This window comes from Ixodes scapularis, unplaced genomic scaffold, assembly GCF_016920785.2.
Source record: "Ixodes scapularis isolate PalLabHiFi unplaced genomic scaffold, ASM1692078v2 PGA_scaffold2__306_contigs__length_199485367, whole genome shotgun sequence".
Taxonomy (NCBI): domain Eukaryota; kingdom Metazoa; phylum Arthropoda; class Arachnida; order Ixodida; family Ixodidae; genus Ixodes; species Ixodes scapularis.
In genome coordinates, this window is record NW_024609857.1 from 111176560 (window position 1) to 111199914 (window position 23355).

General features: G+C 46.3%; 2 protein-coding genes across 2 annotated transcripts; both read right to left on the reverse strand.

Moving 5' to 3' along the window:
- Positions 1-226: 226 nt before the first annotated feature.
- On the reverse strand, positions 227-20239 carry LOC121836567 (beta-alanine transporter-like). The gene is made up of 6 exons (XM_042291501.1): positions 19832-20239; positions 14441-14544; positions 9474-9628; positions 5893-6061; positions 4610-4736; positions 227-340 (listed from the first exon to the last, which is right to left on the reverse strand). Exons 1-6 carry the CDS (start codon positions 20237-20239, stop codon positions 227-229), a joined length of 1077 nt encoding a protein of 358 aa, XP_042147435.1.
- Positions 20240-20621: 382 nt separating this feature from the next.
- Positions 20622-22641, reverse strand: LOC121836568. The gene is made up of 3 exons (XM_042291502.1): positions 22530-22641; positions 22011-22402; positions 20622-21464 (listed from the first exon to the last, which is right to left on the reverse strand). Exons 1-3 carry the CDS (start codon positions 22639-22641, stop codon positions 20622-20624), a joined length of 1347 nt encoding a protein of 448 aa, XP_042147436.1.
- Between the last annotated feature and the right edge of the window lie 714 nt (positions 22642-23355).

The following is a 23355-nucleotide window of genomic DNA, read 5'->3' on the forward strand; positions in this document are numbered from 1 at the left end:
TTACATCAATAAAACCGTTAGTCTGTTTTGCGTTAAGTGTGTAAAATGAAGCGGATAATAAATGGTTGGGATGTAAACTCCCCACTCCCCCACCACAGACACACGCTCATAAACAGCTCCAAGACCAAAAGCCGACGAAACATTCTTCATGCGTCTCGTTTGTTTTTGTGAGGTGAATAGAAGCATCGAGGCGCAGGTAGGTCGATACTGTGCCTTCAACACGCTCTCACCAGCACATAGTAATGATGAGAAGATTCTTGCGGATCTCGGGCTTGGTGAACAAGTCACGTGACGACGCCGTTTCTGCCTCCGTCTCTTGAGCCAGCTCCCTCTGCACTTTCTTTCAAAACAGGGTGCCACATTAGCTTATCGCTTCAAATGGTCACAATTTTTCTATAAAATCACGTAAAAAGAAATCGCCAACAAAATATAAATACTCGCGAATGCCAGGCCTGCTTTATAGTATACAGTTTTAGGCAATAACAAAATAAAGGTAATTAGAGTAAAATATTTTCAACATTGGTGAAAAGGATGAACTTCGACTGTGCGTTATGGTGAATTCCGCTCGCAGATCTCGAGCGCTCCAAAAGCGCTCCATTTGGAGCGCGCATATTCCGCTCGCAGATCTGGCTCAAGTTGGTCATCTTCCGCTCGTAGATCTCTGGCAGCGCCCGCTCCACGGAGCGCCCCAAACTCCGCCGAACTTGCTCTGCGGGATTTCACAGATCTCTCCGGAAATTGACAGAGCGGCCCACGTGATTTCCGTCTAAATCGGCGGTGCGCATGCGCGGCGAGGTTGGAGAAATCGGCGGGCCGGTCGGGCCACGGTCGGGTCGTGGAGTTGGATCTGTTCGGGTGCGTCGGTTGTTTACTGTGGACTGTGACGGCTCGAACGCTTCTACCTCGCGTAGATCAGGGATAAAAAGCCGGGAATGTGGAGCGTGGCAAATCGAAAGCGCTGACATCTGTGATCACCGAGGAAGAACGAAAAAAAGAACGACAGAAAAGCCGGAGGCAGACGCAAGGTTAGGCCTATTCATTCTGCAGCCAGTGATTGTTTACCTTTTTACACTGCATTCCATCGGCGTTTTCCCGTGAAATAAAGCAAGATGTGGTTAGGCAACGACCGCGCAAGTGATGGTTTGTTACCTCTGTGTTTATTAAAGTCGTACTAGCAATCTGAACTCCACCGCTGGCAATCGCTGTCCGTGCCCCGCCGCTTCGAGGCGGCCGAAAGGTATGTGACGGTGCCGAACGCGGACGTCTTCGCTATTCGTGACATGGGCGCCGTGGTACGTATAATTCCGCCCGGCCTGTCTCGCGTGTTACTTCTGCAGTTAAGCAGTGACAGTCGTCACTGGTCGTCGGAAAGATCAGCCGGCTTAGGCGTTGGTGGGCTGGTCAAGTTCGAGCAGCGGCCATTTTGAAAGGCGGAAGGAGAAGGGGGGGGGGGGGGGGGGAGGGGTGTGGGGGAGGTCGCTCCAAAAATGCAAGTTTATCTTCCCCTCGTCGATACGGAGCGGGTCCCACGGAGCGGAATTTTGCCTCCCTCGCGGATTTTGGAAAGCGCTCCAGATGTACGAGTGGAATTCACCATTAGTCACTACCTACTCAAGAAACGTTGTGCGAAACGCTCGCGAGCATTTTAATGTCGCTCCTTTATTATCGCGATAGGAAGTTTTGGTAGATCGTGACCGATATTTCCAATAACAACGCACGGCGAGCAAGTGTTCTAAACCTCGTCTTTGGCTCATAAAAACTTAAAGAAAAACAAACCAATCAAAAAACGTAAAAAAAAAAAAAGAAACCGCGTAGAGATTTTGAGATGACGAGCCAACGAAGCTCGTGCCGTCATGGGTTGAACCATAACCTCCTCTATGCTCACGCAGCCCGGCAGTTCGATGACGGAGCCATAGAGTGCCCGGTCGCAGATTTGGAGCGCGAGGATCTGGTGGTACAAAGCATTTCTCCGGGAAGCCTGTTGTCAGCGCCGAGCTTTTGCAGCAGCGAAGGCTCGAGTCATGATTTTAAAACCCGACGAGAAAAGAAGCGGTAGCCCGAGGAACGCGAGAAGCACGAGCGGACAATCAATCACTCGGGATAAGCGTGTTTAGGCGTCTCGCCGCAGCGGGGCGCCCGTTGCATGCCTCTTGTCTGGCGCTCTACCTTTTCAATTTTGGCGGCTGCGTCTCGTGGCGATCTGCCAAGCTCTGTCAGTGTACAGAAGGCTATGATTGAAGTCGGGGTTATATAGAAACGCACGGAGGCGCATTTGAGGAGTAAACAAATGCATGTGGTGCGCAAGTAGCAGACAAACTTGCACGCCGCGTATACCCGATACACTACCCGCGCCTTTGCGCGTGCATCGCATAGTTACGGGGATCGTTGGAGGAGTTGTCGGATCGATCTACGCTCTCTATTATCGTCTTGTAGCCAACAAGATAGCGGTATCAGGCGATAAGAACATACCAAGTACGACTCACGAAGCGATTAATATGAACATGTTTAGTCACGACCGGCGTTTGCTAATCTCTCAGTGTCTCCAGCCTGCTAAATAAAGGGCGTCGTTCACACATGATTTAGAGTGTCATAACTTACGGTGTTGCATGGTGAAAGTGTTATTCAAAATTGGATGAGGCTACACTTGCACCCCTGACGGCTATGTGTAGTTTTAAATGACGGAACTGCTAAGTTTCTTGCCGCTGCCTCTGGCGGGTCGCAGGTTCGCTACACGGGCTCAGCGTAGTATTTTTCCTGTTCCAGGTGATGTGAACTAAAAATTCAGTGCTATCTTGTGATTGCGCCATATGTTTAATTTCATAAAATAAGCAAGAATATCAGCAGGCCTGCGAGCTAACCTATACCGCTGAACCCCGCAGAATCGGTCAAGAAGCAACTTAAATGTTAGAAATCAGGTTAGCACACCTTTTATGTAAAAGAACACGCGTGTTAAACCCCGGTATGTGGAGCTGCGTACTCGTACGATCCAAACTTAAGTCGGTGTATTTCGGAGTAGGCGGCGCGGTAACACTCCGTTGCACTCTCCCCCTCTGCTGCTTTCCTTTAACCCCCTTTTTACAGAGTTGCCAACACCGACAGGCAAAGCCCTCCGCCGCAGAAAAAAAAAGAAAAAAAAAGAAGAGAACCTTAGAACTTTGGGTAGGAGTGCGTTATTCTAATGGTTTATTTGTGCGAGATTACATTCCCCTAATATCCGTTTTAGAACGGTTCTTCGACGTCACAAGAACTCTTTCAGCCCGTGAAGAACGGTTTCGCCTCAAGCACTATTGCCAGCTGGCGCACTGGTCTTAAACAAAAGCTAGTAGTATTTACTAGGTAAGAGCTAGAAACTGCTTGTCACATATATTACTAGGTACCTGGCAACCGTAGGTAGTAACGGTCAGGCTAATAACGGTTATTAAGTCAAGAAGCTAGTAACTGGAAGACCGGAAATATCGCGAGTCACGTGATTTCCGGGGGAAAAAAAGCGTGGAGTTATACCACTTACTACCAGATGGCAGTTAAAAAACTAATTGAAACACAAACTGTCAAAGCAAAATGTTAACCGATAATTATCCTGCATTTAAACTGCTGGATAAGTGGTGCAACGATTTTCAGATTTTGGCCAATTAACTGCGGAAATTAATCTGTCGCCCATGGAACAAAGAACAGAAAACCATATTTTTTGGCAAGCGCTAGTTTTTATGTAAGAAAAAAAAAATCCAGACAAATCGAAGGTCAAACCCTCCACATCACCTTTCGAGGGGGATCACGTGGTTTCCCCTTGGGTTCTCTCTTCAGAGACCCCAGCCGCTTTCTCCGCGATTGTCGACTTTTAAAGGATTAGCATCGTCGAAGGTCGCGGCGAGACAATCGACATAAAAGACGGTTCGCAACGGGGTTGACGGCGAGTGTAGCACCGGAGGGGGACAGGTTTTGTTCACTCCCTCGCATCCCCCAGAGTACGTCACACATCAGCTCCGTTAACCATCACAAGCGGCAGCAGATCGGCAAATATTTCGTTTTCGTCTTTGCGATTACGCACCAAAATAGCAGTGTTTCCGGCAAACCGACGCATTTTTGGTCACTTGTGCTATAAAAAATACAAACTGTCAATTATTTCAACACTAAAATCGATGCACTGCCCCTTTAAGGTCAACACGTGTGATCGTATTGCTGTAACAGTTTGTATATTGAATGTCACGAGCGTAGAATAAGAAGTTTACGACTTAAACACTTTGTCACGTGAGCTATGATTTCGTCCGTTGAAGAGATGCATATTGTATTTAGTTTAGACCGACGCTACCTGCTGCGTAGAAGCGCTATGCTCCGAAACGGAACGTCTGCAGCTGTATTTTTACTAACGTCATTAGGAACATTTCGGGAACCACTTTTCTCCTTCTCCTCCTCGATGACGCCGCTACTGAGGCTGCGCGCTGCTAGCTTTGTTTGCGGATTTCTGGATTTCCTGGCGGCCGGTGAAGGGCACTGCGGGACGGCGTAAGCGGTCTGCGAGAACTCCCTATTGACAACGTGTTGGACGTAACATGTGACGTTGAGATAAAAGTTAAAACAAGATAGGCTTTTTTTTTTTTTTAATTGTACTTACTACGAGGTCAGACGCCAGATTCTCCGGTGGTTCGACACCATTTGTTTTTGCAATCCGCTTCAGGATGACGAGTGCATCGCTCATTCGGTTTTGGGACAGGAGCCAGCGCGGAGACTCTGGAAGTAATCTTAAGAACAAAACGAGAAAAAAAAAAGCTTTTTAACAACTTCTGTACAAAAGAGTAAGTGCTTAAATAATAGAGTGCTTATATTTTAAATGTGCATTAAAAGAAGACTCCACTGACTGATGTCCAGTATAAAAACAATGGCGATAATTAATTTATTAGTTACGTATGGGAACATGCAAGACAAGATCATGATTCATAATTTAGTTATTTTTATTGATTCCGAGTTTCATAAACATTATCCACTTAAAGTTAAAACCCGTAAGTTTCCAGTTTCTCGCAGTTCTGTGAGAGATTCTCACAGTTTTACGCCCAAAGAGGAAAACACGACAACCGCGTCGCCAGGCTCCGTCGTTCTGCGTATTTTGAAGTGTTTTGTTCACAAGTCTAGTCCCACTAGGAAAAAAGTTTTCTTTTCCCCGTGTTCTGCGTCGCGTCCGCCAGGTGGGACGGTGGACTTCGACAAACTGACTACCTGTCAGTAACGTTTGTCGCTCGTTGTCGTATGTCGCTGTCGTTTGTTGCTGCTTATCGCTCTAGTGGGACGCGGCTATTAGGAAACACATTGTAAACCCTGGGACAAGAAAAAGAAATAAAATAACGAACAGTATTTCACCACTTTTGCAACGCCGTGGAATCTCGTTTTATGCAAGACAAATTAGACTAATTGGTTAAAAGATAATCTTTCGTTCTTTAGACAGCTCGAGTTTAGTATGCCAGAGTATGGCGACATTGTTACCGATTCATGAATAAGAATTTCGAAACGAAACGGGCAGTGGTGGGAATTGCACCCAGGATCTCTGGGTTCTGCAGCACGAACTATCGCTACATGTGCTCCGAAGGTGCGTTAAAAGCGCTGAAAAGCAGAGAAAAAGAAAGAACAACGACAACAAGAGGCGCCTCGTTTTGGGGTCGTTTTTGAGTAAATTTTAGAATATAATGCTGCGGCAAAGTTCGGGCGCTTTGCAGATCAAAAAAAAAAAAACAAAAAAAAAAAAAACAGAGAAGTTTGCCTTCGTAAAACCGTTCTATGAAATATAAAGCCCGATGCGATTCAAATTTTGGTCTGCGGGATAACCTCGACGCTCAGATGTTTTCGCCTAGAATAGAGACTGGGTAAAGTAAGAACTGTGGGGGAACATTCCGCAGAGGTACTTACTTATAATAGAGCAAGTTAGCTGTAGCGCAGGCCGAGTATATGAGGCCGAGAGTGAACCAAGACCTCGCTATATAGGCCACGAACGACAGGATGCAGAGCCCAAGCATCCAGGCAATGCAGACAACACCCAGAACCAGGGTCCTCTCGCTGGGGCCCACCATCTCCAGAACTGGGTGGGTAAGGAACGTGATGTACAGGATTCTCGAAGATAGGACCATCTCAGTGCGCCCTTTGTTAGTTGAGCATCACAATCCCCCGCCCCCCCCCCCCCCCGACTCTCCAAAGTAGAGTATAAATCTTACCTTCACAATAATTCCTTAATAGGTTTCTTTTAAACCAAATAGCACAATGAGAGACATCACCGTCAAACCGCAGCCTCTGAATCCCAGTGTAACAATGACGCAGTTCTTCGCAAACGATTGGTTCCTGAGTATGTTATCGAATTATTCTGGGATGCATAGGCTACCCATGGTTAAGAAAATGATAAAGCATCCCAGATTTTTTCTTAATGGGACCGGTGCAATAGTACCATATATTTATTAGGGGTGTAAGAATAGTTCAAACTGAATATGCATCATCACTCCTATAGCCCTCGCAGCGGAAAGGAAGGTCACGGCATGCTGGCTTGAGATGACGCTTCGCTACTCAATGCTCAAGGACACTCTCACACTCCTCGCATTCATGCGTGTAATATACACACTATGCACAAAAAATAACTGCACGTCTAATTTTTACGTTTGAATGTCAATTTACAATAGAGCGTTCGAGAATAGCGTAAAGCTCTTTGCGTACACCCGTGTAAGACTCATGCAAGCTCTTAGCGGAACGCTGCGGAGTGCGTTAATCTAGCACTTTTAGTACAGCGAAACGCAAACGTATTCGTAAGTACTTGTAGCGCCATCTAGATGTGCGTATGCAAACTTCTCCAAAAACTCAAAGGCCCGCATTCTGTCAAGCCAATAGACTACTTCAAAAAATACCAGCAAACAACACTGCGCGAGTTGCATTATGGTACCTGGGGGGCCATGAAGGGGAGTGGCTATGGTTTTGGTTTTAATCGCACCGTTGGCTTGCAGTGCTGAGTGTATCTCAGCACTGCATAAAAATAAAGTCAGCGCCCACTTGCATTGTACCCATTCTTCTTTGTGAGAGTCCCCGTTGAAACAGGGATCTCCAGCGGCCACAGAAAACCCCTTAACAAGGAGATTGAAGCGTTCCGTATTAATAGGTAACACCTAAATTGTTACAAATTTAAAAGAGTCGCCTACTCGATTATGCAAGCCTTGTATTTGGTCGTGGCGGGATGTCGTGAAGTGAGCTTGGCAAATCAAAACCGAAACATAGTGGACACCAGTATACCAAGCTGCTTGGCGCGGCATTACGCCGCTAGTATCCCTTCGATTCTGGAAGAGATCTATACGATGTCGTAAATCCCATCGTTTCCCAAATAATCTGAATACCTTTCTGGGCGCCGGCTATGACCGTGCTTTGTATTTTTCGTTTATTCGGTTATAATTTCGAGGTATGGCTTCTATTTTTCAGTCTGGGAAAGTCTCGCCCTTTCCTAGACGCGCACGACGGTAGCAACGTGAAGGGGACACATAGAGGACCGCTGCGTAAGCACTCAAAAATGTATAGCGAGCGTACGTACGCATTGCACGCTGCGTTGCGTGCCCTTGGTGCATGCGCAGAGTGGAGCACGCAACGCGAACTCAAACGCAGGGGTGTTTGCGTTTGGCTTATACGCAATACGGTCATTCTATGCCAAACGTCCCAGGCGTGACGCTCGACCATCACCGATTCTTTTGAAAAAAATTACAGGGGTTCCTTATCTGTTGAATAGCCACTCTGCCTAAATATTTTCGTCCACAAAAAAATTGTTGGCCGCGTTAGTGCCGCTTGAATTTCCCGAAGAGGCGCGAAACTAGACTCAAGTAAACAAACTGCCAAAAGTGCAGGTCTTTAGTTATCAACGCACAATTTTTTCTCTCCAATTCTACTGGCATTATTGTTTCATTCAAGGCCGATTTTAAATGATATAGTGTTTTTGTTGTTGATTCTAATTGAAGACGAAATGCTGAAAATGTGCCGTTTTCGAGATTTTTTTTTTTTTAATTTGGGAGCTTGTATACTTGTGCTAAGATTGTTTTCCGCATCTATTGTAAATATAATTTTTGTATGAAATAACTTCCTACCGTAGAAAAAAATGTTTTTTGTTATTTTAAAGCGTAAAGTTGCTCAAGAACGGCATGTCGGTCTAAATTAAACTGCAACTTTCGGAAGCATATGGCGCTCTATCGCTTGAGTTCAAGCGATAGAGCTCCATATGAACTTGTGGTTTATAAAATTCAAACAAAGTAATATCTTTTTTTTAAGCGAGAAAATATTATTTGAAGCTGAGCTCCCGCGACACAACGCGGAGTGGTTCCATGCGGCAACTTCACGGCACAGCGCGGCGGCGATGGACCTTATCTGAGCCCAGGCACATGTTCTGAGGTTCTAAATGGGGCATGAAGCTTAAATTCCGCAGTCATAAGTTGTCACAACATATTACTGCCCTATCAACTTACTGATAGGTCTTTTGTGGAGAAGAGACTTATCATTTGTGGGATTAAGACAGAACACAAGCGTAACCAGAAGCTCTGATGCAGACAACGCTATCTAGTGGGCGCAAAAAAAAAAAAAAAAAAAAAAAAAAAAACCACTTTTACACTTACTTTTGTGTGTGGGCGCTGAAAACGCTGAATTGCTCCTATCTGCAGACTATCTGCAGAATGGTCTCTTTTCTCCATTGCAAAAGATGAGAACTTTCGTGAATCTTCATTCGTTTGCTTGCGGGCAGTGTGACAAGGCACACGGCTTTTCGCTCGCCGGCAGTGTTGCTGTTTTAGCCGTTTTCGAACTGTACAGGATCGTAACTATAACCTTACTAAGTACGCAAGCTCCATTTGCAGAAAAGTACATCTTGTAGCCTAAAATGGAGGGTGTGAGCTAAACAATACGAATAGTTGAATTACAAGCATATAGATGGCCCTAGGAGATAGCTAGCACTAGAGTTCCCGTATGGATCCCTACGGGAGCCAGAGTTGCGCGTTCATCCCTGTAGCGCCGTCTTCCCTGCACGAAATGTTGATCCTGCCCCTCACGTGACTGAATTCGGTGAATAGCAGCGCAGCGCGTCCGAGTCGCACGGCGCGCTCAAAAGCAGGGGAACGTATGCCGGGGCACGCGCAACGTCTACTCTCCTGCACGGCTCTTGACCCGGCTCCACACGTGGTCGGATCTCGGCGAATAGCGGCTCTGCGGCGCGTAGAAAATAGACGCGCAACTCTAATTCCCGTAGGGGTCTATACAGGAACTCTAGCTAGCACGAAAGCATGCGCCTGGGTTCAGATAAGGTCTATCGCCGTCGTATTTATTGCCAAGTAACTTCATTACTGCTTACCGATCAGGATTAGCGAGAAAGCGCACGGGAAATCCTAAAGAATCTATTTCCGTCTCTTCCGCCATCCTGGAACTACTGCCCCGCCATCCGTAGGATGTTGGAGTTGCGAAAAGTGTAAACGATGAAATAGTCTCACGCATGATGTGGGGCAGCTGAAACATTTGCGGCTCGATGCTGGCGTGGATGGCTCGCAGGACGATGAATGCAAAGAAGTGTGTCGCCATGATGGAAGATAATCCGAACACTGCAGCGACGAGCACGAGCGCAAAGAAGGTGTACTTCCGGCCAATCCTGAAACGGGCAAGATGCTACAGTCGGAAACATCTTTAAGACAACTCTCACTGTTTGCCGCTCTTTGGTTAGGACTTACTCGCTTTCCTGATTTGCTGATGTACAGGCTCCCACGATTTGAAATACGCGTTCGCAGAATTAGTTTATCTGGCGATGCTAAGCCTACCTAGGCCAGTGGCACTTTGTTTTAAAAAAAAGATAATGGAACTCCTTTTCTTTTTTATTACACATCCGAGCATTGTAGGCCCGGCCAAAGCGCATTCCTAACAGCCGCCTAATATTACCTAATAAAGTGGAACTCTTAAATTAGGGGAGATGCTGTCTTTACTCAAAAATAAGGCTGTTTTTATAAACAACGCCCCTTGCGTGGCGTTCTCCACTTTGCGCGCGGTGAAATGGTGCTTGCTCTGAGCTACTAAAAAAACAAAATCTAGGAAATGACGGTGGCACACGTAAAGTCAGTCATCTGCAACAAAATTCGAAACACATAAACTTTGTTCTCAGGACTCTAGCGCAACTGGCTGCTTTAAGACAAGCTGTTGTATAGGTGCACCTGTAGCGGACAAGCGATAAGCATTCGCTTAGCGCGATCCATAAGCCGATCTGCTCAAAATGTATGAAAAAGCACAACCAAAAACGTACGAGCCTCGTCTATAATTCTGCTCAGCAATTTTCTCATTCCTACTACTTTACCCGTTAGCTCCGATACTGTGGAAACACCGTGCGTGCACTGCGCGCTATATTCAGCTTGAGCACATGATTGACATGTTATCTTAGATCACTCCCAAAAAAGCGCATGTCATCGAATAGTTCTACTCAATTTAGTGCTGTATATTAGTGTTTGATGGCACACTAAACTTCATTTCAGCTTACGATGTGCCGCAACGGACACTACCCCAAGCAGCACATAAACGTGAAGAAAACGTCGAAAGAACGTCGAAGACGTCTGTAACGCGACGTCGTAAAACGTCGAAGGTCCGGACGTTACCTTCCTTCGACGTCGATGAAACCTTTAAATGTCCGCGAGAAAAGGTGCACAGAAGGTCGAGGGGACGTTTCAAATGACGTTTGTTGCACGTCACATGCACGTCTCAGTGGGCCGTTGCGTCCTCCCTCGACGGTTATGATGCGTGTGTTTACGACATCCGGACTACCAACGACGTTCACAGAACGTCGAGAAACCTTTCCAAATTACGTTTCCTAGCCGTCGTAAGAAAACGTTGTGTCCCCCCCCCCCCCCCACCCCCCCAAAAAAAGTATTTTTTTAGTATTATTGCGAAGGCAAGTTTCTATCATGCAATGCAAGTATAAAGGAAGTAACTAAAACACAGGTTTGGTACGAACTGTTTATTTGAGCATGTTCAGACACGAGATGCAATACGGAGCGCCTCCAAAAGGCGTCCCTGGATGTGCCAGCCTCAAAGATATAAAAGAACAAACAAATTCACGTAAATAAATGAGCAAGAGACGATGTCACGCGGCGCTGAATGTTCCACCGCTTACCTCGTTCTGCTTCTGATTAATGCGCTGACGCGCGTGCTTTAGCCGTCCCATTGCGCGTAGCTGGTACTCTCGCTGCGTGCACGGGAACTGTTTCAGAAGGGGGATCCCGTCCGCTGGGCGTTCTTGATTGGGATCGTCGGCGGCGTCTGAAAGGTCCTGATCGGAGACTGGACTTGACGCGCCGTTATGTGCACTGCCACTTCTTTTCTTGGGGGCGTCATTCATATCCTCACAGGCACCTTGATCCGAGCAGTAGCACGATTCAACGTGTGTAGCGTTATGGCCTTGAAAAAGGTCCTCGAGCCGTGACTGAATACGACGGCGTTTTTGGCGATCACCGACTTCTTCATGGGGGCGTCTTGAACGACTCATCCAATCGCAGCACTTATACTGTATGCAGACTCGAAAAAAAAGAAATCACGGCGACATAGAAGCCTGCCTCGGAGACCCGTAGACGTGACGGCCGGTGCTAGTGACTGGCTTTCGGAAAAAGCTGGACCGGGTCTTAGAGCTGTTCTCTCTGGGCCGATTCGAAGAACAGAACATTCAGTGAAATATTTTGGGAACGACTGAGAAAATACGTACACCCGGAACTTAGGCTTGTCAATTGTTCGTCGTCGCTATCTTCCCCCACTTTTCTCTCTCGCCCTCTTCTTGCCGAGTTTCCCGACGCATCGCATGAGGCTCTATGCAGATGCCACTGGCATCTCTTCTGCCTGCCTTTCCCCCTCTCTCTCGCGCCGTGCCGGCTGTTTTTTCTTTTTCTTTTTTCTTTTTTTTTTTTTCGGCACGTAAGTGCGGACTGGGCTTGAACGCTTTTTGGACCGTCATCTGGGCCATTCAGGGGTTGGCATCATGAATGTCAATTTCCACAAACCGTTGACAGTATCTACCGGATTTCGTCATTGCCGGGCATTTTTTTTTTTTTTTTTTGAATCAACTCCAAAAATGCGCAAGTGTGCAGTGAAGTTCTGCTCTGATATAGCGTGTGCTGGCATGCGATTTTTGTTTGGGTACGTCAACCGTGGCAACGAAAGCCAGATCTACTGACAGTCACGTGACAAGACTTTGCGTCCCGATCTACCGAAAGCGCTAAGGCGCTGGAAGTTGGTGTTATGGATGAACTGTGATGTTGATGCGAATTTTTTGGTTGTGCGCAGGTGAGCATGGGTTACAAAATACAAAGAGAAATTGACGAACCTTAAAAGAATTTCGGGTGGTCGCGGAGCAGTATGGATGCTCCTAGGAAAGGATGCGAGCCTGAAATCACCTGGAGAGGGAATAGTGTAGCGGCGCCCCTGAGGCGCGTGCCAGGGCCCAGGGCCCATGGAAGACGACAACGCGCGTGCTAAAAGCAAGCATGGTACAATTCGATCCGTTCTAGACGCCATGGACTTCGCAAATTAAAACCGTAACAATCTTTTAAACAAATCAAAATTAAAACAAGCACATCTAAAAATAATGATATTCCCAACATGCTTTCACATTATTTTTTTTCTTTCGTGTACATTGAGTGTTGTAAATGCCGTCTTTAGCGTCATCGATGTGCAATTAATAGCATTTTGAAAGACGCAAATTAATGTATCAATAATTAAACTTCTCAACCTCTCAAAAATTAAGTTTTGTTTGCGGCTCTTGAGCACTATCACCTTGACCACAGTGATTCTGCGGCTAGAGATTGAGCTGGAAAATCTAAAAATGTCGAGCAAAACGTGAGTGGTCGTGTTGCCAGCATGTCTTGTATAACGTTTACGACATTTAGGTGTGAACGCGACGTCGCTGAAACGTCACTGACGGGGCAATAATGTAACGTCACCCTGGACTTTATTTTAACTTTGAAGACACGTGAGTGTTCGACGTTGCTAAAACGTCTTGTCTTGACGTCGTGGCAACGATGACGACGTTAAAGTTGAAACGTGACGTCGCCAGCACGTCACGGACTGGAAGATACTGGGACGTCATTTATGAACTTCAGTTCAACGTCAAAGAAACGTGAGCATTGGACGTTGTGAGAACGTCGTGCATCGACGTCGTGGGAACGTTGACGACGTTTGAGTTGAAATACAACGTCGTCACAACGTCACTGATTGGACTCTAATGGAACGTTATATAAGGACGTCACCTCAACATCGAAAAAACGTGATCGAAGTCACGCGGGACGTCACGGACGTCCGGGACTTTTTCTCGACGTTTCCACGACGTTTTGTGCTGCCTGGGACAAGTCATCCTCTAGCCAATTCGGTGCTTCCCACGTAGCACGTGACTTCACGCTCTATGCGTCGGTCTGTGCAACCAGGAGCTCACCTGGAATGCTTATGGCTTGGCTCCGGCGACTTGTAGCATCCGCTGCGATACATCCTAATGTGTACCAGAGCCCCTAGATCCTGTGGGCGAAATGGCGTTTGCACTGACGGTCATGTACAATACTGTATTTTTCTATACCATTTCCGGAAGTATAGGCTTGAAAGGGAAGTTCACAGCAGAATGAGCTTACATCTTCCGGTGAGTCTGCTGAACTACGAATTTCAGTCTAGATAATACAACGCCCTTTCATAAAGAACACCCTTGGTGTACAATCAGCTGAACAGAAAAGATCGACCTCATAAGCTATTTTGACTACCCCATGCACCGCTGCCGCAGTGCATTGAGGGAACTTGCCTTTCTACACGTACGAGAACCCCGCTGGAGCTTTGTGCGAGTGGAGCACGAGACGGCACGAGCCCTCGCGTGCACGGCCATCTGCCTCCTGTGAACTAAACTTATGGCGGCATCACGCACGCGCCGAAGGCTTAGTGAGATTGGTCTATTAGACATTGTTTCAGCTGATTGACCAATCTAGCCCAAGTTGTTGGTGACGCAAGCCTGGCTTCGGCAGATCAGATTGCATGTCTCCCCTCATCTATTGGGAGCGAGTTTCATAGTGTCCTTCCTCTTACGCCTCTTCGACTTTCTGACTTTTGGAATGTGATTTTGAACGTGCATTAATGCCGTATGTGCTGGAAGTTCACTGTAAGAATGACATAGTAACACATTTTATTACGAAATAAATGATGCTTGCATCGTTTTTTAAGAAAAGGTCTGATTAACAGTTTCTAAAGAAATACAGAATATCTCGAATTCACTTCCTTTTTTTCACGTTAGGGCACTTTCTTGAATCGCACTACCGCTGAGCAGGGTGCTATATATTTCAATTGAAAAGCTCATTTGAAACTTATTGCATACCATAAAAAGCACGCGAAACTTGCCGCTGAAAAAAACGAGCTTCGTGAGATGGAGCAAACAAAAATTTGCAATCATATGTTTACTCACTTGTCTGAAAGAATTCCAAATAGAACAGTTCCGACTGTGCAACCAACGCTGCTCATGGTGAACACAAGACTGGGCAAGTGATCCCGGTCGCACACTAAGTCCCACTGAAAGAAGAAATAAAGAAAAACGCCAGATACATTTAATGATGAGAAGTCAGTTATTATGGCCGGTGTAATTAGTCTTCCAGATTAAAAGGAAGACTGAGTGACTCAGCTCGGAGATGTCTGGATGACGACCGAGATGGTTTTAGTCATTACAACTATAAGAACTTTCGCACGCGTTTGTTGGATTACGTTTGGAACGTAGAACGTCGAGATAAAGATGCATGTTACCGCAGCAACCAAGTTACACAACACTTGGTTGCGGTACTGGCAACTCGCTGTCGTATGTCCAGGTAAGCTCCCTTGCAGTGCCGCCAAGCGTAAGCAAATGACTACAGTGTGAAAGGTCCGTATCGGTCCCGTTCCTGAGGTCGACGGGGGACAAGGAAGTGCCAGAGTGTCTTTCATCGATTGTTTCTCCCATTCTTTTGACAAGAAATGACCCATATTTGGGCAGTGGTTAAATAGACCGTATCAAGAACTTACGCGGCACATTTTCGGTTGCAGTATGTCTTTAATTAACTGACTGGTTATATTTGCTCATTTAGAATTTCTTCGTAAAAAATGTATTAGCCATTTGATTTAAGGAATCACTCGAATATTTCCATTGTTACTCTTATAAAGAAGTTCGGCGCCTCTTCCTTTCCGAAGAGCGGATGTATGACAATCATTGCGCTCAACACGTCGAAACTATTCACAATGATGGCGCAAAGGAATCGAACGTACGCAGAACAAAATTCAATTTGGGCTGCAAAAGAGCATGCGGTGTGTACCACGTGTCAATAATCCTCCCAAACTGCAGGTTTTTATTGCATCGTATATTTACTGAAATCGTCATTCAGTTTTTGGCTGGACGCCTGATTTGAGACAAAGACCGCGAGTAGGTGTTTTGTTCATAAGCAGGGCACAAAAAGCATTGGAGTAACCATAGTTTTCTTAGCCTTACATACAGGGCGTAAGATACACAGGTGGGGAAACGGCCCATAGAAGCCTACCGCAGCGCCGTGACCGGATTGTGTACTCGTCTGCTTGCAGGTACCCCCAATTTGCGACAGATGGCGCTGCCGCGAGAGGAAAAAAATTGCAATTGGATTTGCATGGAACTTTATGAAGCAGTGCGCAAAATAAACCGAGAGCACGACAGTTTTCCATTCAAAATCCGTGAGAACTCATCTCCGTCAGTTTAGCCGGTCGCCACCGGTCGCCAACCCGGGGTGAGATTTCGCGGTGCTCCACATAGATGGCGCCACAGAAAAAAGAGGAAACCGAGGGGGACGCAATCCGGTCACTCATTTGGCTCTCGTTTCCCCACCTGTCTATCTTGCACCCTGCTTACATATAACATATCGAGCTATAATTTTGTACAGACGTGGAAGAACATGATGCATTCTGTTATATGCTATATATGAATTGACGTGGTTGACCTTCGTATTTATGCTTCCAGGTGTATTTACATGAGAGCCCATTGTTCATTTTTAGGCACGGTCGGCTGTTGGACTGTTGTTTGCTGTATACTTGAAGTGGTTTTTTATTCCTACCATGTCTCGAGATATGAGTGTAGTATTTATAAATAAATAGATATTCTGTATCACGATTAAAAAAATGGTCTAGAATGGGTAAATAATAAAAACAAATTGGTAGCGTGAATTGGCTACCAATGGCGGCCCTCTGCAAAGGAAAGACGTCTGGGAGGAGGAACTGCCAAGGGATGACGGCGGCAATTGATATATCGATGATGAAACGATGAAGCGGCAAGTATTCTCAGAATCGCTTGCAGGACTGATGTGCAAAAATAAGGAACTGAGACGTAACTAAGCCCTCAGATAACACACAAAGACATGATGATGGAAGAATTTCAGCCAGAGTGTGACTACTTTGATTGCTAAGCATTCAATAAAAAAGTATAAAGGAGCGGATGGACAGTTTTCAACAATACATCTAAACGTGAGAAGTATTAAAGATAAGGCTGGCAACCTCGGAATATTTTGCAGTCTCTGAGTGTGGAATTTCTTATGCGATATTAGTGACCATCTGCCCATATTCTGTATAAGGTCTTACAAATGGGAAACTAAATTGTGGTAGGAAAAAGTTTTGGTAACGCATAATAAACGAAGAAAGTCTTAGTACTTTTGGCTGCCTAATAGAGTGGGAAAGTTGAGTCGACGTTTATAGAGAATGCAATCCTATAATGTCCTATAAAAGCTTCTTGACGGAATTCAAACGCTGTTATGCTGCTGCTTTTCCTCTCTGGGAAAGTAAGCAAGGGCCTAGAAGGATTAGAAAACCGTGGATAACTGGCTACTGTATAAAAGAATACGAGAAAAAAACTGCATGTATCATGCTTTTATAAAAAGTCGTGATTCTGCTCTATTGGGTTACTTCAAAAAGTTTAGAAACAAATTGAACTCCGACTTAAAAAAAAGCAAAGTGTGAATATTATCAAAATAAATTTCTGCGCATTCACAATGACGACAAGGAAGTGTGGGATACGATTAACTACCTAACGAGCAGGAAGCAAATACGCAGCAGCGTGAAGGAAATCTTGATAAATAACAAAAGTGTCGTCGGCAGAGAACTTGCTGACAGAACGAATCGGCATTTTGTCAGCATAGGCTCGTGCACAGGAAAAAAAATGCAAGCTGAAATAACTGCATGGTGGCAGGAAATCAAATGGAATCTATCATGCTTTTTCCAACGACACCAACTAAGATTGATAAGATAATGGGTAGTCTAAAAAATGATGTTGCAGCTGGTGACAATGAAATAAAGGTGCTACCAATTAAGTACACCGCGAACATAATAGGTTCTCTTTTATCCCACATAATAAATATGATGCTTAAGTGCGGTAATTTCCCTTATGAATTAAACATTGCGAAAGTAACTCCTGTCTACAAGGGTGGCGGAGAGACCTGAATCAATAATAATAGGCCCATTTCAGTACTCCCGGTTTTCTCCTAGATTTTCGAGCGTGTACTCAACGACAGGATAACAGTTTTTTTAAAACAAGTGTCTCATATAATAACTCCTGCTCAATATCTTTTCCAGAAGGAAAAGTCTGAGAATCAGTGCTCATCGACATAAAAGATAAAATTGCTGAAAACATTGAAATAAATTGGTCGCACTGGAATTGTTTTTGGGTTTAGAAAGGGCGTTCGACACTGTACAAACAATGTTTTACTTAAAAAAAAAAACTTAATATGTACCGTATACGAGGAATAGGGCTAAAATTAATTAAAAGCTATCTAAATGAACGCTACCAATATGTATGCTTAAGTAATGAGTCATCTAGCAAAATGAAAAAAAAACATGGCGTTCTCAAGGCTCTATTCTAGGGCCTCTGCTATTCCTTGTCTATGTAAACGATATAACGGAAATGCCTGGTTCCCCTCAGGTAATAATGTACGCAGACGACACAAATGTATTTTTTTGCTGGTGAGACAAAACATATCGTTGAGAAATTAGCCAGTAATTATTTTTTAAAACTCCCAAAACGGTAAGAAACAAGTCGCTTAGGTCTAAATACCCGTAAAACAAAACAAGTTACTTTTATGCCGATAAACAAACGCGATCAGAGTACTATCAACATAGCATTTGAAGGCACGTTGCTGGATCACGCTTCAGAGCAAACATTTTTGGGGGTGTGGTTCACGAGGACCTCTTTTGGTCAGCTCATGTTAATATGCTCAAGGCTGAACTGTCCCGAGTTACTGAAAGCATATAAAAAGTACACAATTTACTACCGACCTGGTTTAAACAAAAATTATACCACTCCCTGTTTTGGTCAAAAATGAGCAATGGCATCTTGGTTTAAGGAGCTATTCACAAACTAATTGCAACAAACTAATTGTGTTGCAAGCGAAAGTCTTGCGTATGTATGAAAATTATAGAGGAAACAGAAGAAATTTAAGCATGCAGCCACTTTTTCATAAATATAATTTGCTAAAAGCAGATCAAGTATTTGATTTCAAACTATTGCAATTGCTACACAGAAACAAGCTCCACACTCACCAACATACAATCTGAGGACGAACATTATTCGAAACCCAATAAGAAAGATGCCGGCAATAAGAAATAACTATGGCCGACAAAGTCTAAATTTCTAGATAAATTAAACAATAAATAAAAAATATATGTCCGTAGATTTCTATCAAGCCGCTTCTTTGGCTCCGAGGCGAGAGCGCCGGTTCGAATCCCGACCGAGGTGCCCGCAATATACGGAGGCTTATTGCGGAGAAGGCGCCGTGTAACCCGGCTTTCGTTTGCACGTCAAAAGATCCCCTGGTGGTCGAAATTAATCCTCAGCCCTCCGCTGGGGCGTGCCAGATGCCCGTGGTTGGTTAACACGTAAAACCCCCAAATTTGACTTTGATTTCTATCAACCTGCTTTAAATGTGCTTGTAGAAGGATGCTCGTGACAAGTGAAATTGCTTTTTCATCTTTGTAAGTTTTTGTAAACTTCATGAGCGTTATAAATACGTCTTTCATTTCTGTGCGTATTTCCATCCTTTGTTTCTTGATGTTTAAGTGTGAGAGAAAATCTTTTATTGCTCTATTATTAATACCACTGTGTTTTGGCTGATTTTAGTGTGATGTATTGTATACTTGTATTTCTTGTCTTGCACAACGAAAGCATATGTCTTTGTTCCTGGTCGTTTTCGGTAGTCAGTGTCTTTTATTTTTATTTTTCATGGTATATGAAACTCTAATTTCGATTTCATATTTCTAGAATGTTGCACAAATGTTTCGGTCTATTTCTTCTAACAGATCGGCTTGGTAAATGGCGCATTTTGTCCTATGATGTATTTGCCACTGTGCTCTGTCAGGCACCAAGCCTTTATCTCTGCCCCCCACGCGGCACTTTCCGCGAAAAAAAAATATAAAAAAATAGCCCGACAATGAAACTTACTTGCAAATGTTGTTATAGTGCATAATCAAATTATGCACCACACCTCAGGGGCCCGAGCCACATTTGACTCAAATACATCGTCTGCTATCGTAGATAAATTTTATGTGCCCCTCCTTATCAGAATCTACCTGTCGACTTCTGTGCCAATCAGACGCTTCTTCTTAGCAGACGGACGCTGTAGGTCGCAAAACAATGCTCTTACATTTTTACTCATTACGCAGGTAAGTGGCGATTTCAAATGTTGATGCATAAAGTGCCCTGTCTGGGACCACTTATGAAGCGAAATTTGGCTTGCTATGTTAAGAAGACGATTTATACGGTTAGTTAAAAGGGCCAGAAATTCATTCGGCTCACGCGGTGGAAGAGTTACCGAAAAATTCCAACCTTCGTTCCAGCGGTGCTGGCGTATTCTGTGTCGTCGTACGTAAATTGCGTACAGGGTACCCTCCGCTTGTCTGGTAATGCCGGCGTTGTTTGGTTCTCGTCCTCAGCGTGTCGAAGGTAATCTTGAATGAAGCTGGCGTTGAAAGCGGACATGGACAGGTAACAGTTGTCGCTGCTTACTACAAGGTCCCGGAGATGTGCAGCTTTGCTTTCTGTTAGGTTCATGCTCTTCATAGCACTCGGGAGAACGCAAGAGTGTTCAGGCACCGACAACATAAAGATGAGGCCGAAGAAGTATCCTGGAACTAACAGGGACACCGGTGCCAAATAAAGCCATAATAATGTCTTCTGGAACCTGCCGAAGCCACCGATGCTTTCGATGACGTCTTCGAATTCTGTATAGGCCATTCCAGAAAAACCTGCAATTGACCAAAAAAAAAAAAAATGACAACGACATAAAACACTTAAAGATAATAAAATAACATACTATACATAACATTGTATGGAAAAACCGTCCGGCAGGCGTCGGATTTAACAAGAGGATTTTAGTGCTTGGAGACCACGTCTGATAAAGCTACAAGTTTGGGTCTTCAGCATGTCCACCAAGGATTCATTTGAGCGTTCGCAGCGGTATTCCTTCCTTTGTTAACTATACCACCTTATAGTGTCACAGTGTCACGAATATAAAAAAAACAGGCGGATGTAAAGCAATCAATACAAGTTTCACGAGGCGACGTTGTGCCTGCAGAGAGAGAGAGAGGGAAATAACTTTATTGAGAAGCTGGTGATCCTAGGCGTCGGCCAAGAGCCCTTGGGCTCTAGCAGCGTCTTCGGCCAGCTGGATGGCCCAGTTTTGATCAGCTGGGTCGGAGCTGAGCAACACGGTCTCCCATTGCTCTACCTGAGTGATTCTGCGACCTGGTGCCACCGCCTGTGGACAAGCCCATAGCGTATGTGCTAGGTCCGCTCTTTCTTTACATTTGTGGGATTTGTACGAATATTGCCCTGAGTAGCAGTAGCTATACGTAACCGGGTTTAGGTGCGAATTCGTTTGGAGAAGTCTCCATACTACGGATTGCCTCTTATTCTGTGATGAGTGAGCGGGGGGAAAGCGGCCCTGCCCCATTCGGTAATGATTTGTAATGTCCCTGTAGGACACGAGCCGATCCTTGCCCGAACATCGGAGCGAATGCGCAAATGTGGTGTTAGGGTCGATGTCTGCTCGGTCGGTGAAGCCTCGAGCGGCATCGTGCGTGCATTCGTTCCCGGCCAGGTCGGAGTGGGCAGGTGCCCATATCAGGTAGATCTTGCCGGTCCGCGCGTCGTTGCGGAAGCCAGATTTAACGATTGCAGACGCCTCTGGTGAGATTCGTCCTCTCGCGTAATCTAGAATGGCAGACTTGGAGTCGCTCACTACGTATTTGATTTTCGTGGAGGCCGTCATTGCCAGGGCAATGGCCGTCTCTTCACCCGCCTCCGTTTCGCTCGTGCGAAGCGAGCCGGAAGCGATGGAATTTCTCTGTCGATTGACTACCACGAAGGCCATGGCGTCGCGACTCGCGTAATCGGCCGCATCTACGTACACCACGTCCTCGGACTTTTCGTATAGTTTGTAAAGGGCTTTCGCCCTGGCCTGTTTTCGGGTGGGGTTTGAGGCGACTGCTTAGGTGGCGTGGCTAGCTGGTTAGGTTGGCCTGATTTCTTAGCGGCCTGGCCTAGGTTGCAGGGGGAAGATGATGGCGTTGAGTCGGCACTAGTTCCCTTTAGTTGTGCTAGTTCGGCTTTGAGTTTTTTTTATTTTCTGAGATGACGAGCTCTAGCATCTGCCTAATTTTGGTAATATCGGACTGTTGATCTGATTGTTCTGAGCTAGGCCCGCCCTTCGGAGGGGCACTGCGCTTATGGGAGGTTTTGCCGTGGGACTCCGTGTTTGCCCAGCTCACCTTGTTTGTTTGATTGCCTCCGGTTCGCTGCCTTCTGTTTCGAGACGGGGATCTTGACTTGCGTCTGTGGTTCTGGCGGCCTTGGATGCAGGGGCTCCGGCGCCGCGACGACGAGCGCGAGCGATGTTGACTGCTGGCGGAGCTGTCCCTGGTCCCTGGTCCGCGACTCACGTCCCGTCTACTTTGTCGCTCACACTGCGGGAGGCGTGGGAAGGAGCCCGATCTACCGCGCTGACCTGGCGTGTCTCCGCGGGTTCGTTTTTCTTGAGTATGGACGGCGTCGAGGCTGGGTTGCCTAAGCCTTTTTGTGGTCGTCGACGGTTGTTCTGTATCTGTTGCTTTTCCCACTTCCGCTTCTTGAGAAGGTAGGGAGTCTGGAAAAGGGGTCGGCACTTTTTGTCGCCGGTCGGATGATCCCGGCCACAAAGTGCGCACTTGGGTTCACAATGATGGTTTTCGGACGGGACTTTGGTGCCGCAGATCTTGCAGATCTTTTTTTCGGGTGCTGGGCAGACGTCCGTGCGATGGCCGAGCCTGCCGCGCCCGTCGCACACTTCGTGCCGCTTCTTGTGTATGAAGCAGCGGTATTCGGCGCCGTGGTAGTAAACATAGTACGATACCTTGGTACCTTCAAAGACAATGATTGCCTAATTTGTCCGGCCCATTCTTCGTGCTTGCAGAATCGTGGTATTTTTCTTATAGATAAGGCTTCTTGTGATATCCTCAGCGGTGTCGTATTCGGGGATGTCGTAAACAATCAATCCCCTTGACGGTGTCCTCGGGAAGCGCCGCATAAGCGGTGATGTTGTAGAATTTTTCTCCGTAGCGGAGCTCCTTGACAGCGGTGTATTTGCTCGCATGCTCCATGCTGGGGGTGCTGGCCACGGTGATGTTTTTTGCCGGGTTGATTCTGAGAAGATATCCCGCCGCTTCGTCGTAGCCGAGCACTCCCGCACAACTCGGCACGGAGCACTCCGTCGCACAACTCGGCGTGGCTGATCTTTGTGATGTTGAGCCCCTCTCGCGGGCGCAGCACGATCTTTATGTCCTCCTTGGGCAAGGGCGGCTGACGCGGCAGGCGTGGTTTCCGAATTGTTTGCTTCTCGGCACGTGGCTGCCGGTTAGTAGGCCGGGAGCCAGCGCCTTCCTGACCATGGGAGTGTCCCGGGGTCAGACCTAGCTGTGCGAGGGCTCGGGCGCCATGCTCGGGCGCCATGGCGCCCGAGCCCTCACGCCATCGTCAACGTGCACGTTGACGATGGCTTGTTAGCCACCCGGCCTCCTCGGTGATTTCTTCAGGCGAGATGGACTCACCGTCTACTTCGATGCTCACCACTGCGCCGCTCCGGGTCTCGGGGATGGAGGTGTCGGATGGCGAGAGGGATGCCGAGCGGGTGAGAAGACGGCTGGGCCCGCCGCCGCCGCCGCCCCGCCGCGGTGCACCGAAGTTTGGGTTTGGGTTAGCGGGCGGCCACGCCCCGGTTGGAGTAACCGGCTGGTGGAAGCCCCAGGCGGTGATCCAATCTTCCAAAAAAACGATGTCCGTCGGCAGCGAAGACCTTTAGACACCCGGTGTGATGG

Coding starts and splice junctions, on each gene's coding strand:
- LOC121836567 (XM_042291501.1), bottom strand. CDS start 20,239: ATGGCCTATACAGAATTCGAAGACGTCATCGAAAGCATCGGTGGCTTC. Junction 6,062..9,473: donor TCAGCTGCCCCACATCATGC/GTGAGACTATTT, acceptor TTACCCACCCAG/TTCTGGAGATGGTGGGCCCC. Junction 341..4,609: donor ATCTGGCGTCTGACCTCGTA/GTAAGTACAATT, acceptor CTGTTTTGAAAG/AAAGTGCAGAGGGAGCTGGC.
- LOC121836568 (XM_042291502.1), bottom strand. CDS start 22,641: ATGGAGCATGCGAGCAAATACACCGCTGTCAAGGAGCTCCGCTACGGA. Junction 22,403..22,529: donor CACCGTCAAGGGGATTGATT/GTTTACGACATC, acceptor TTGTCTTTGAAG/GTACCAAGGTATCGTACTAT. Junction 21,465..22,010: donor AACCCGCGGAGACACGCCAG/GTCAGCGCGGTA, acceptor ACCCGAAAACAG/GCCAGGGCGAAAGCCCTTTA.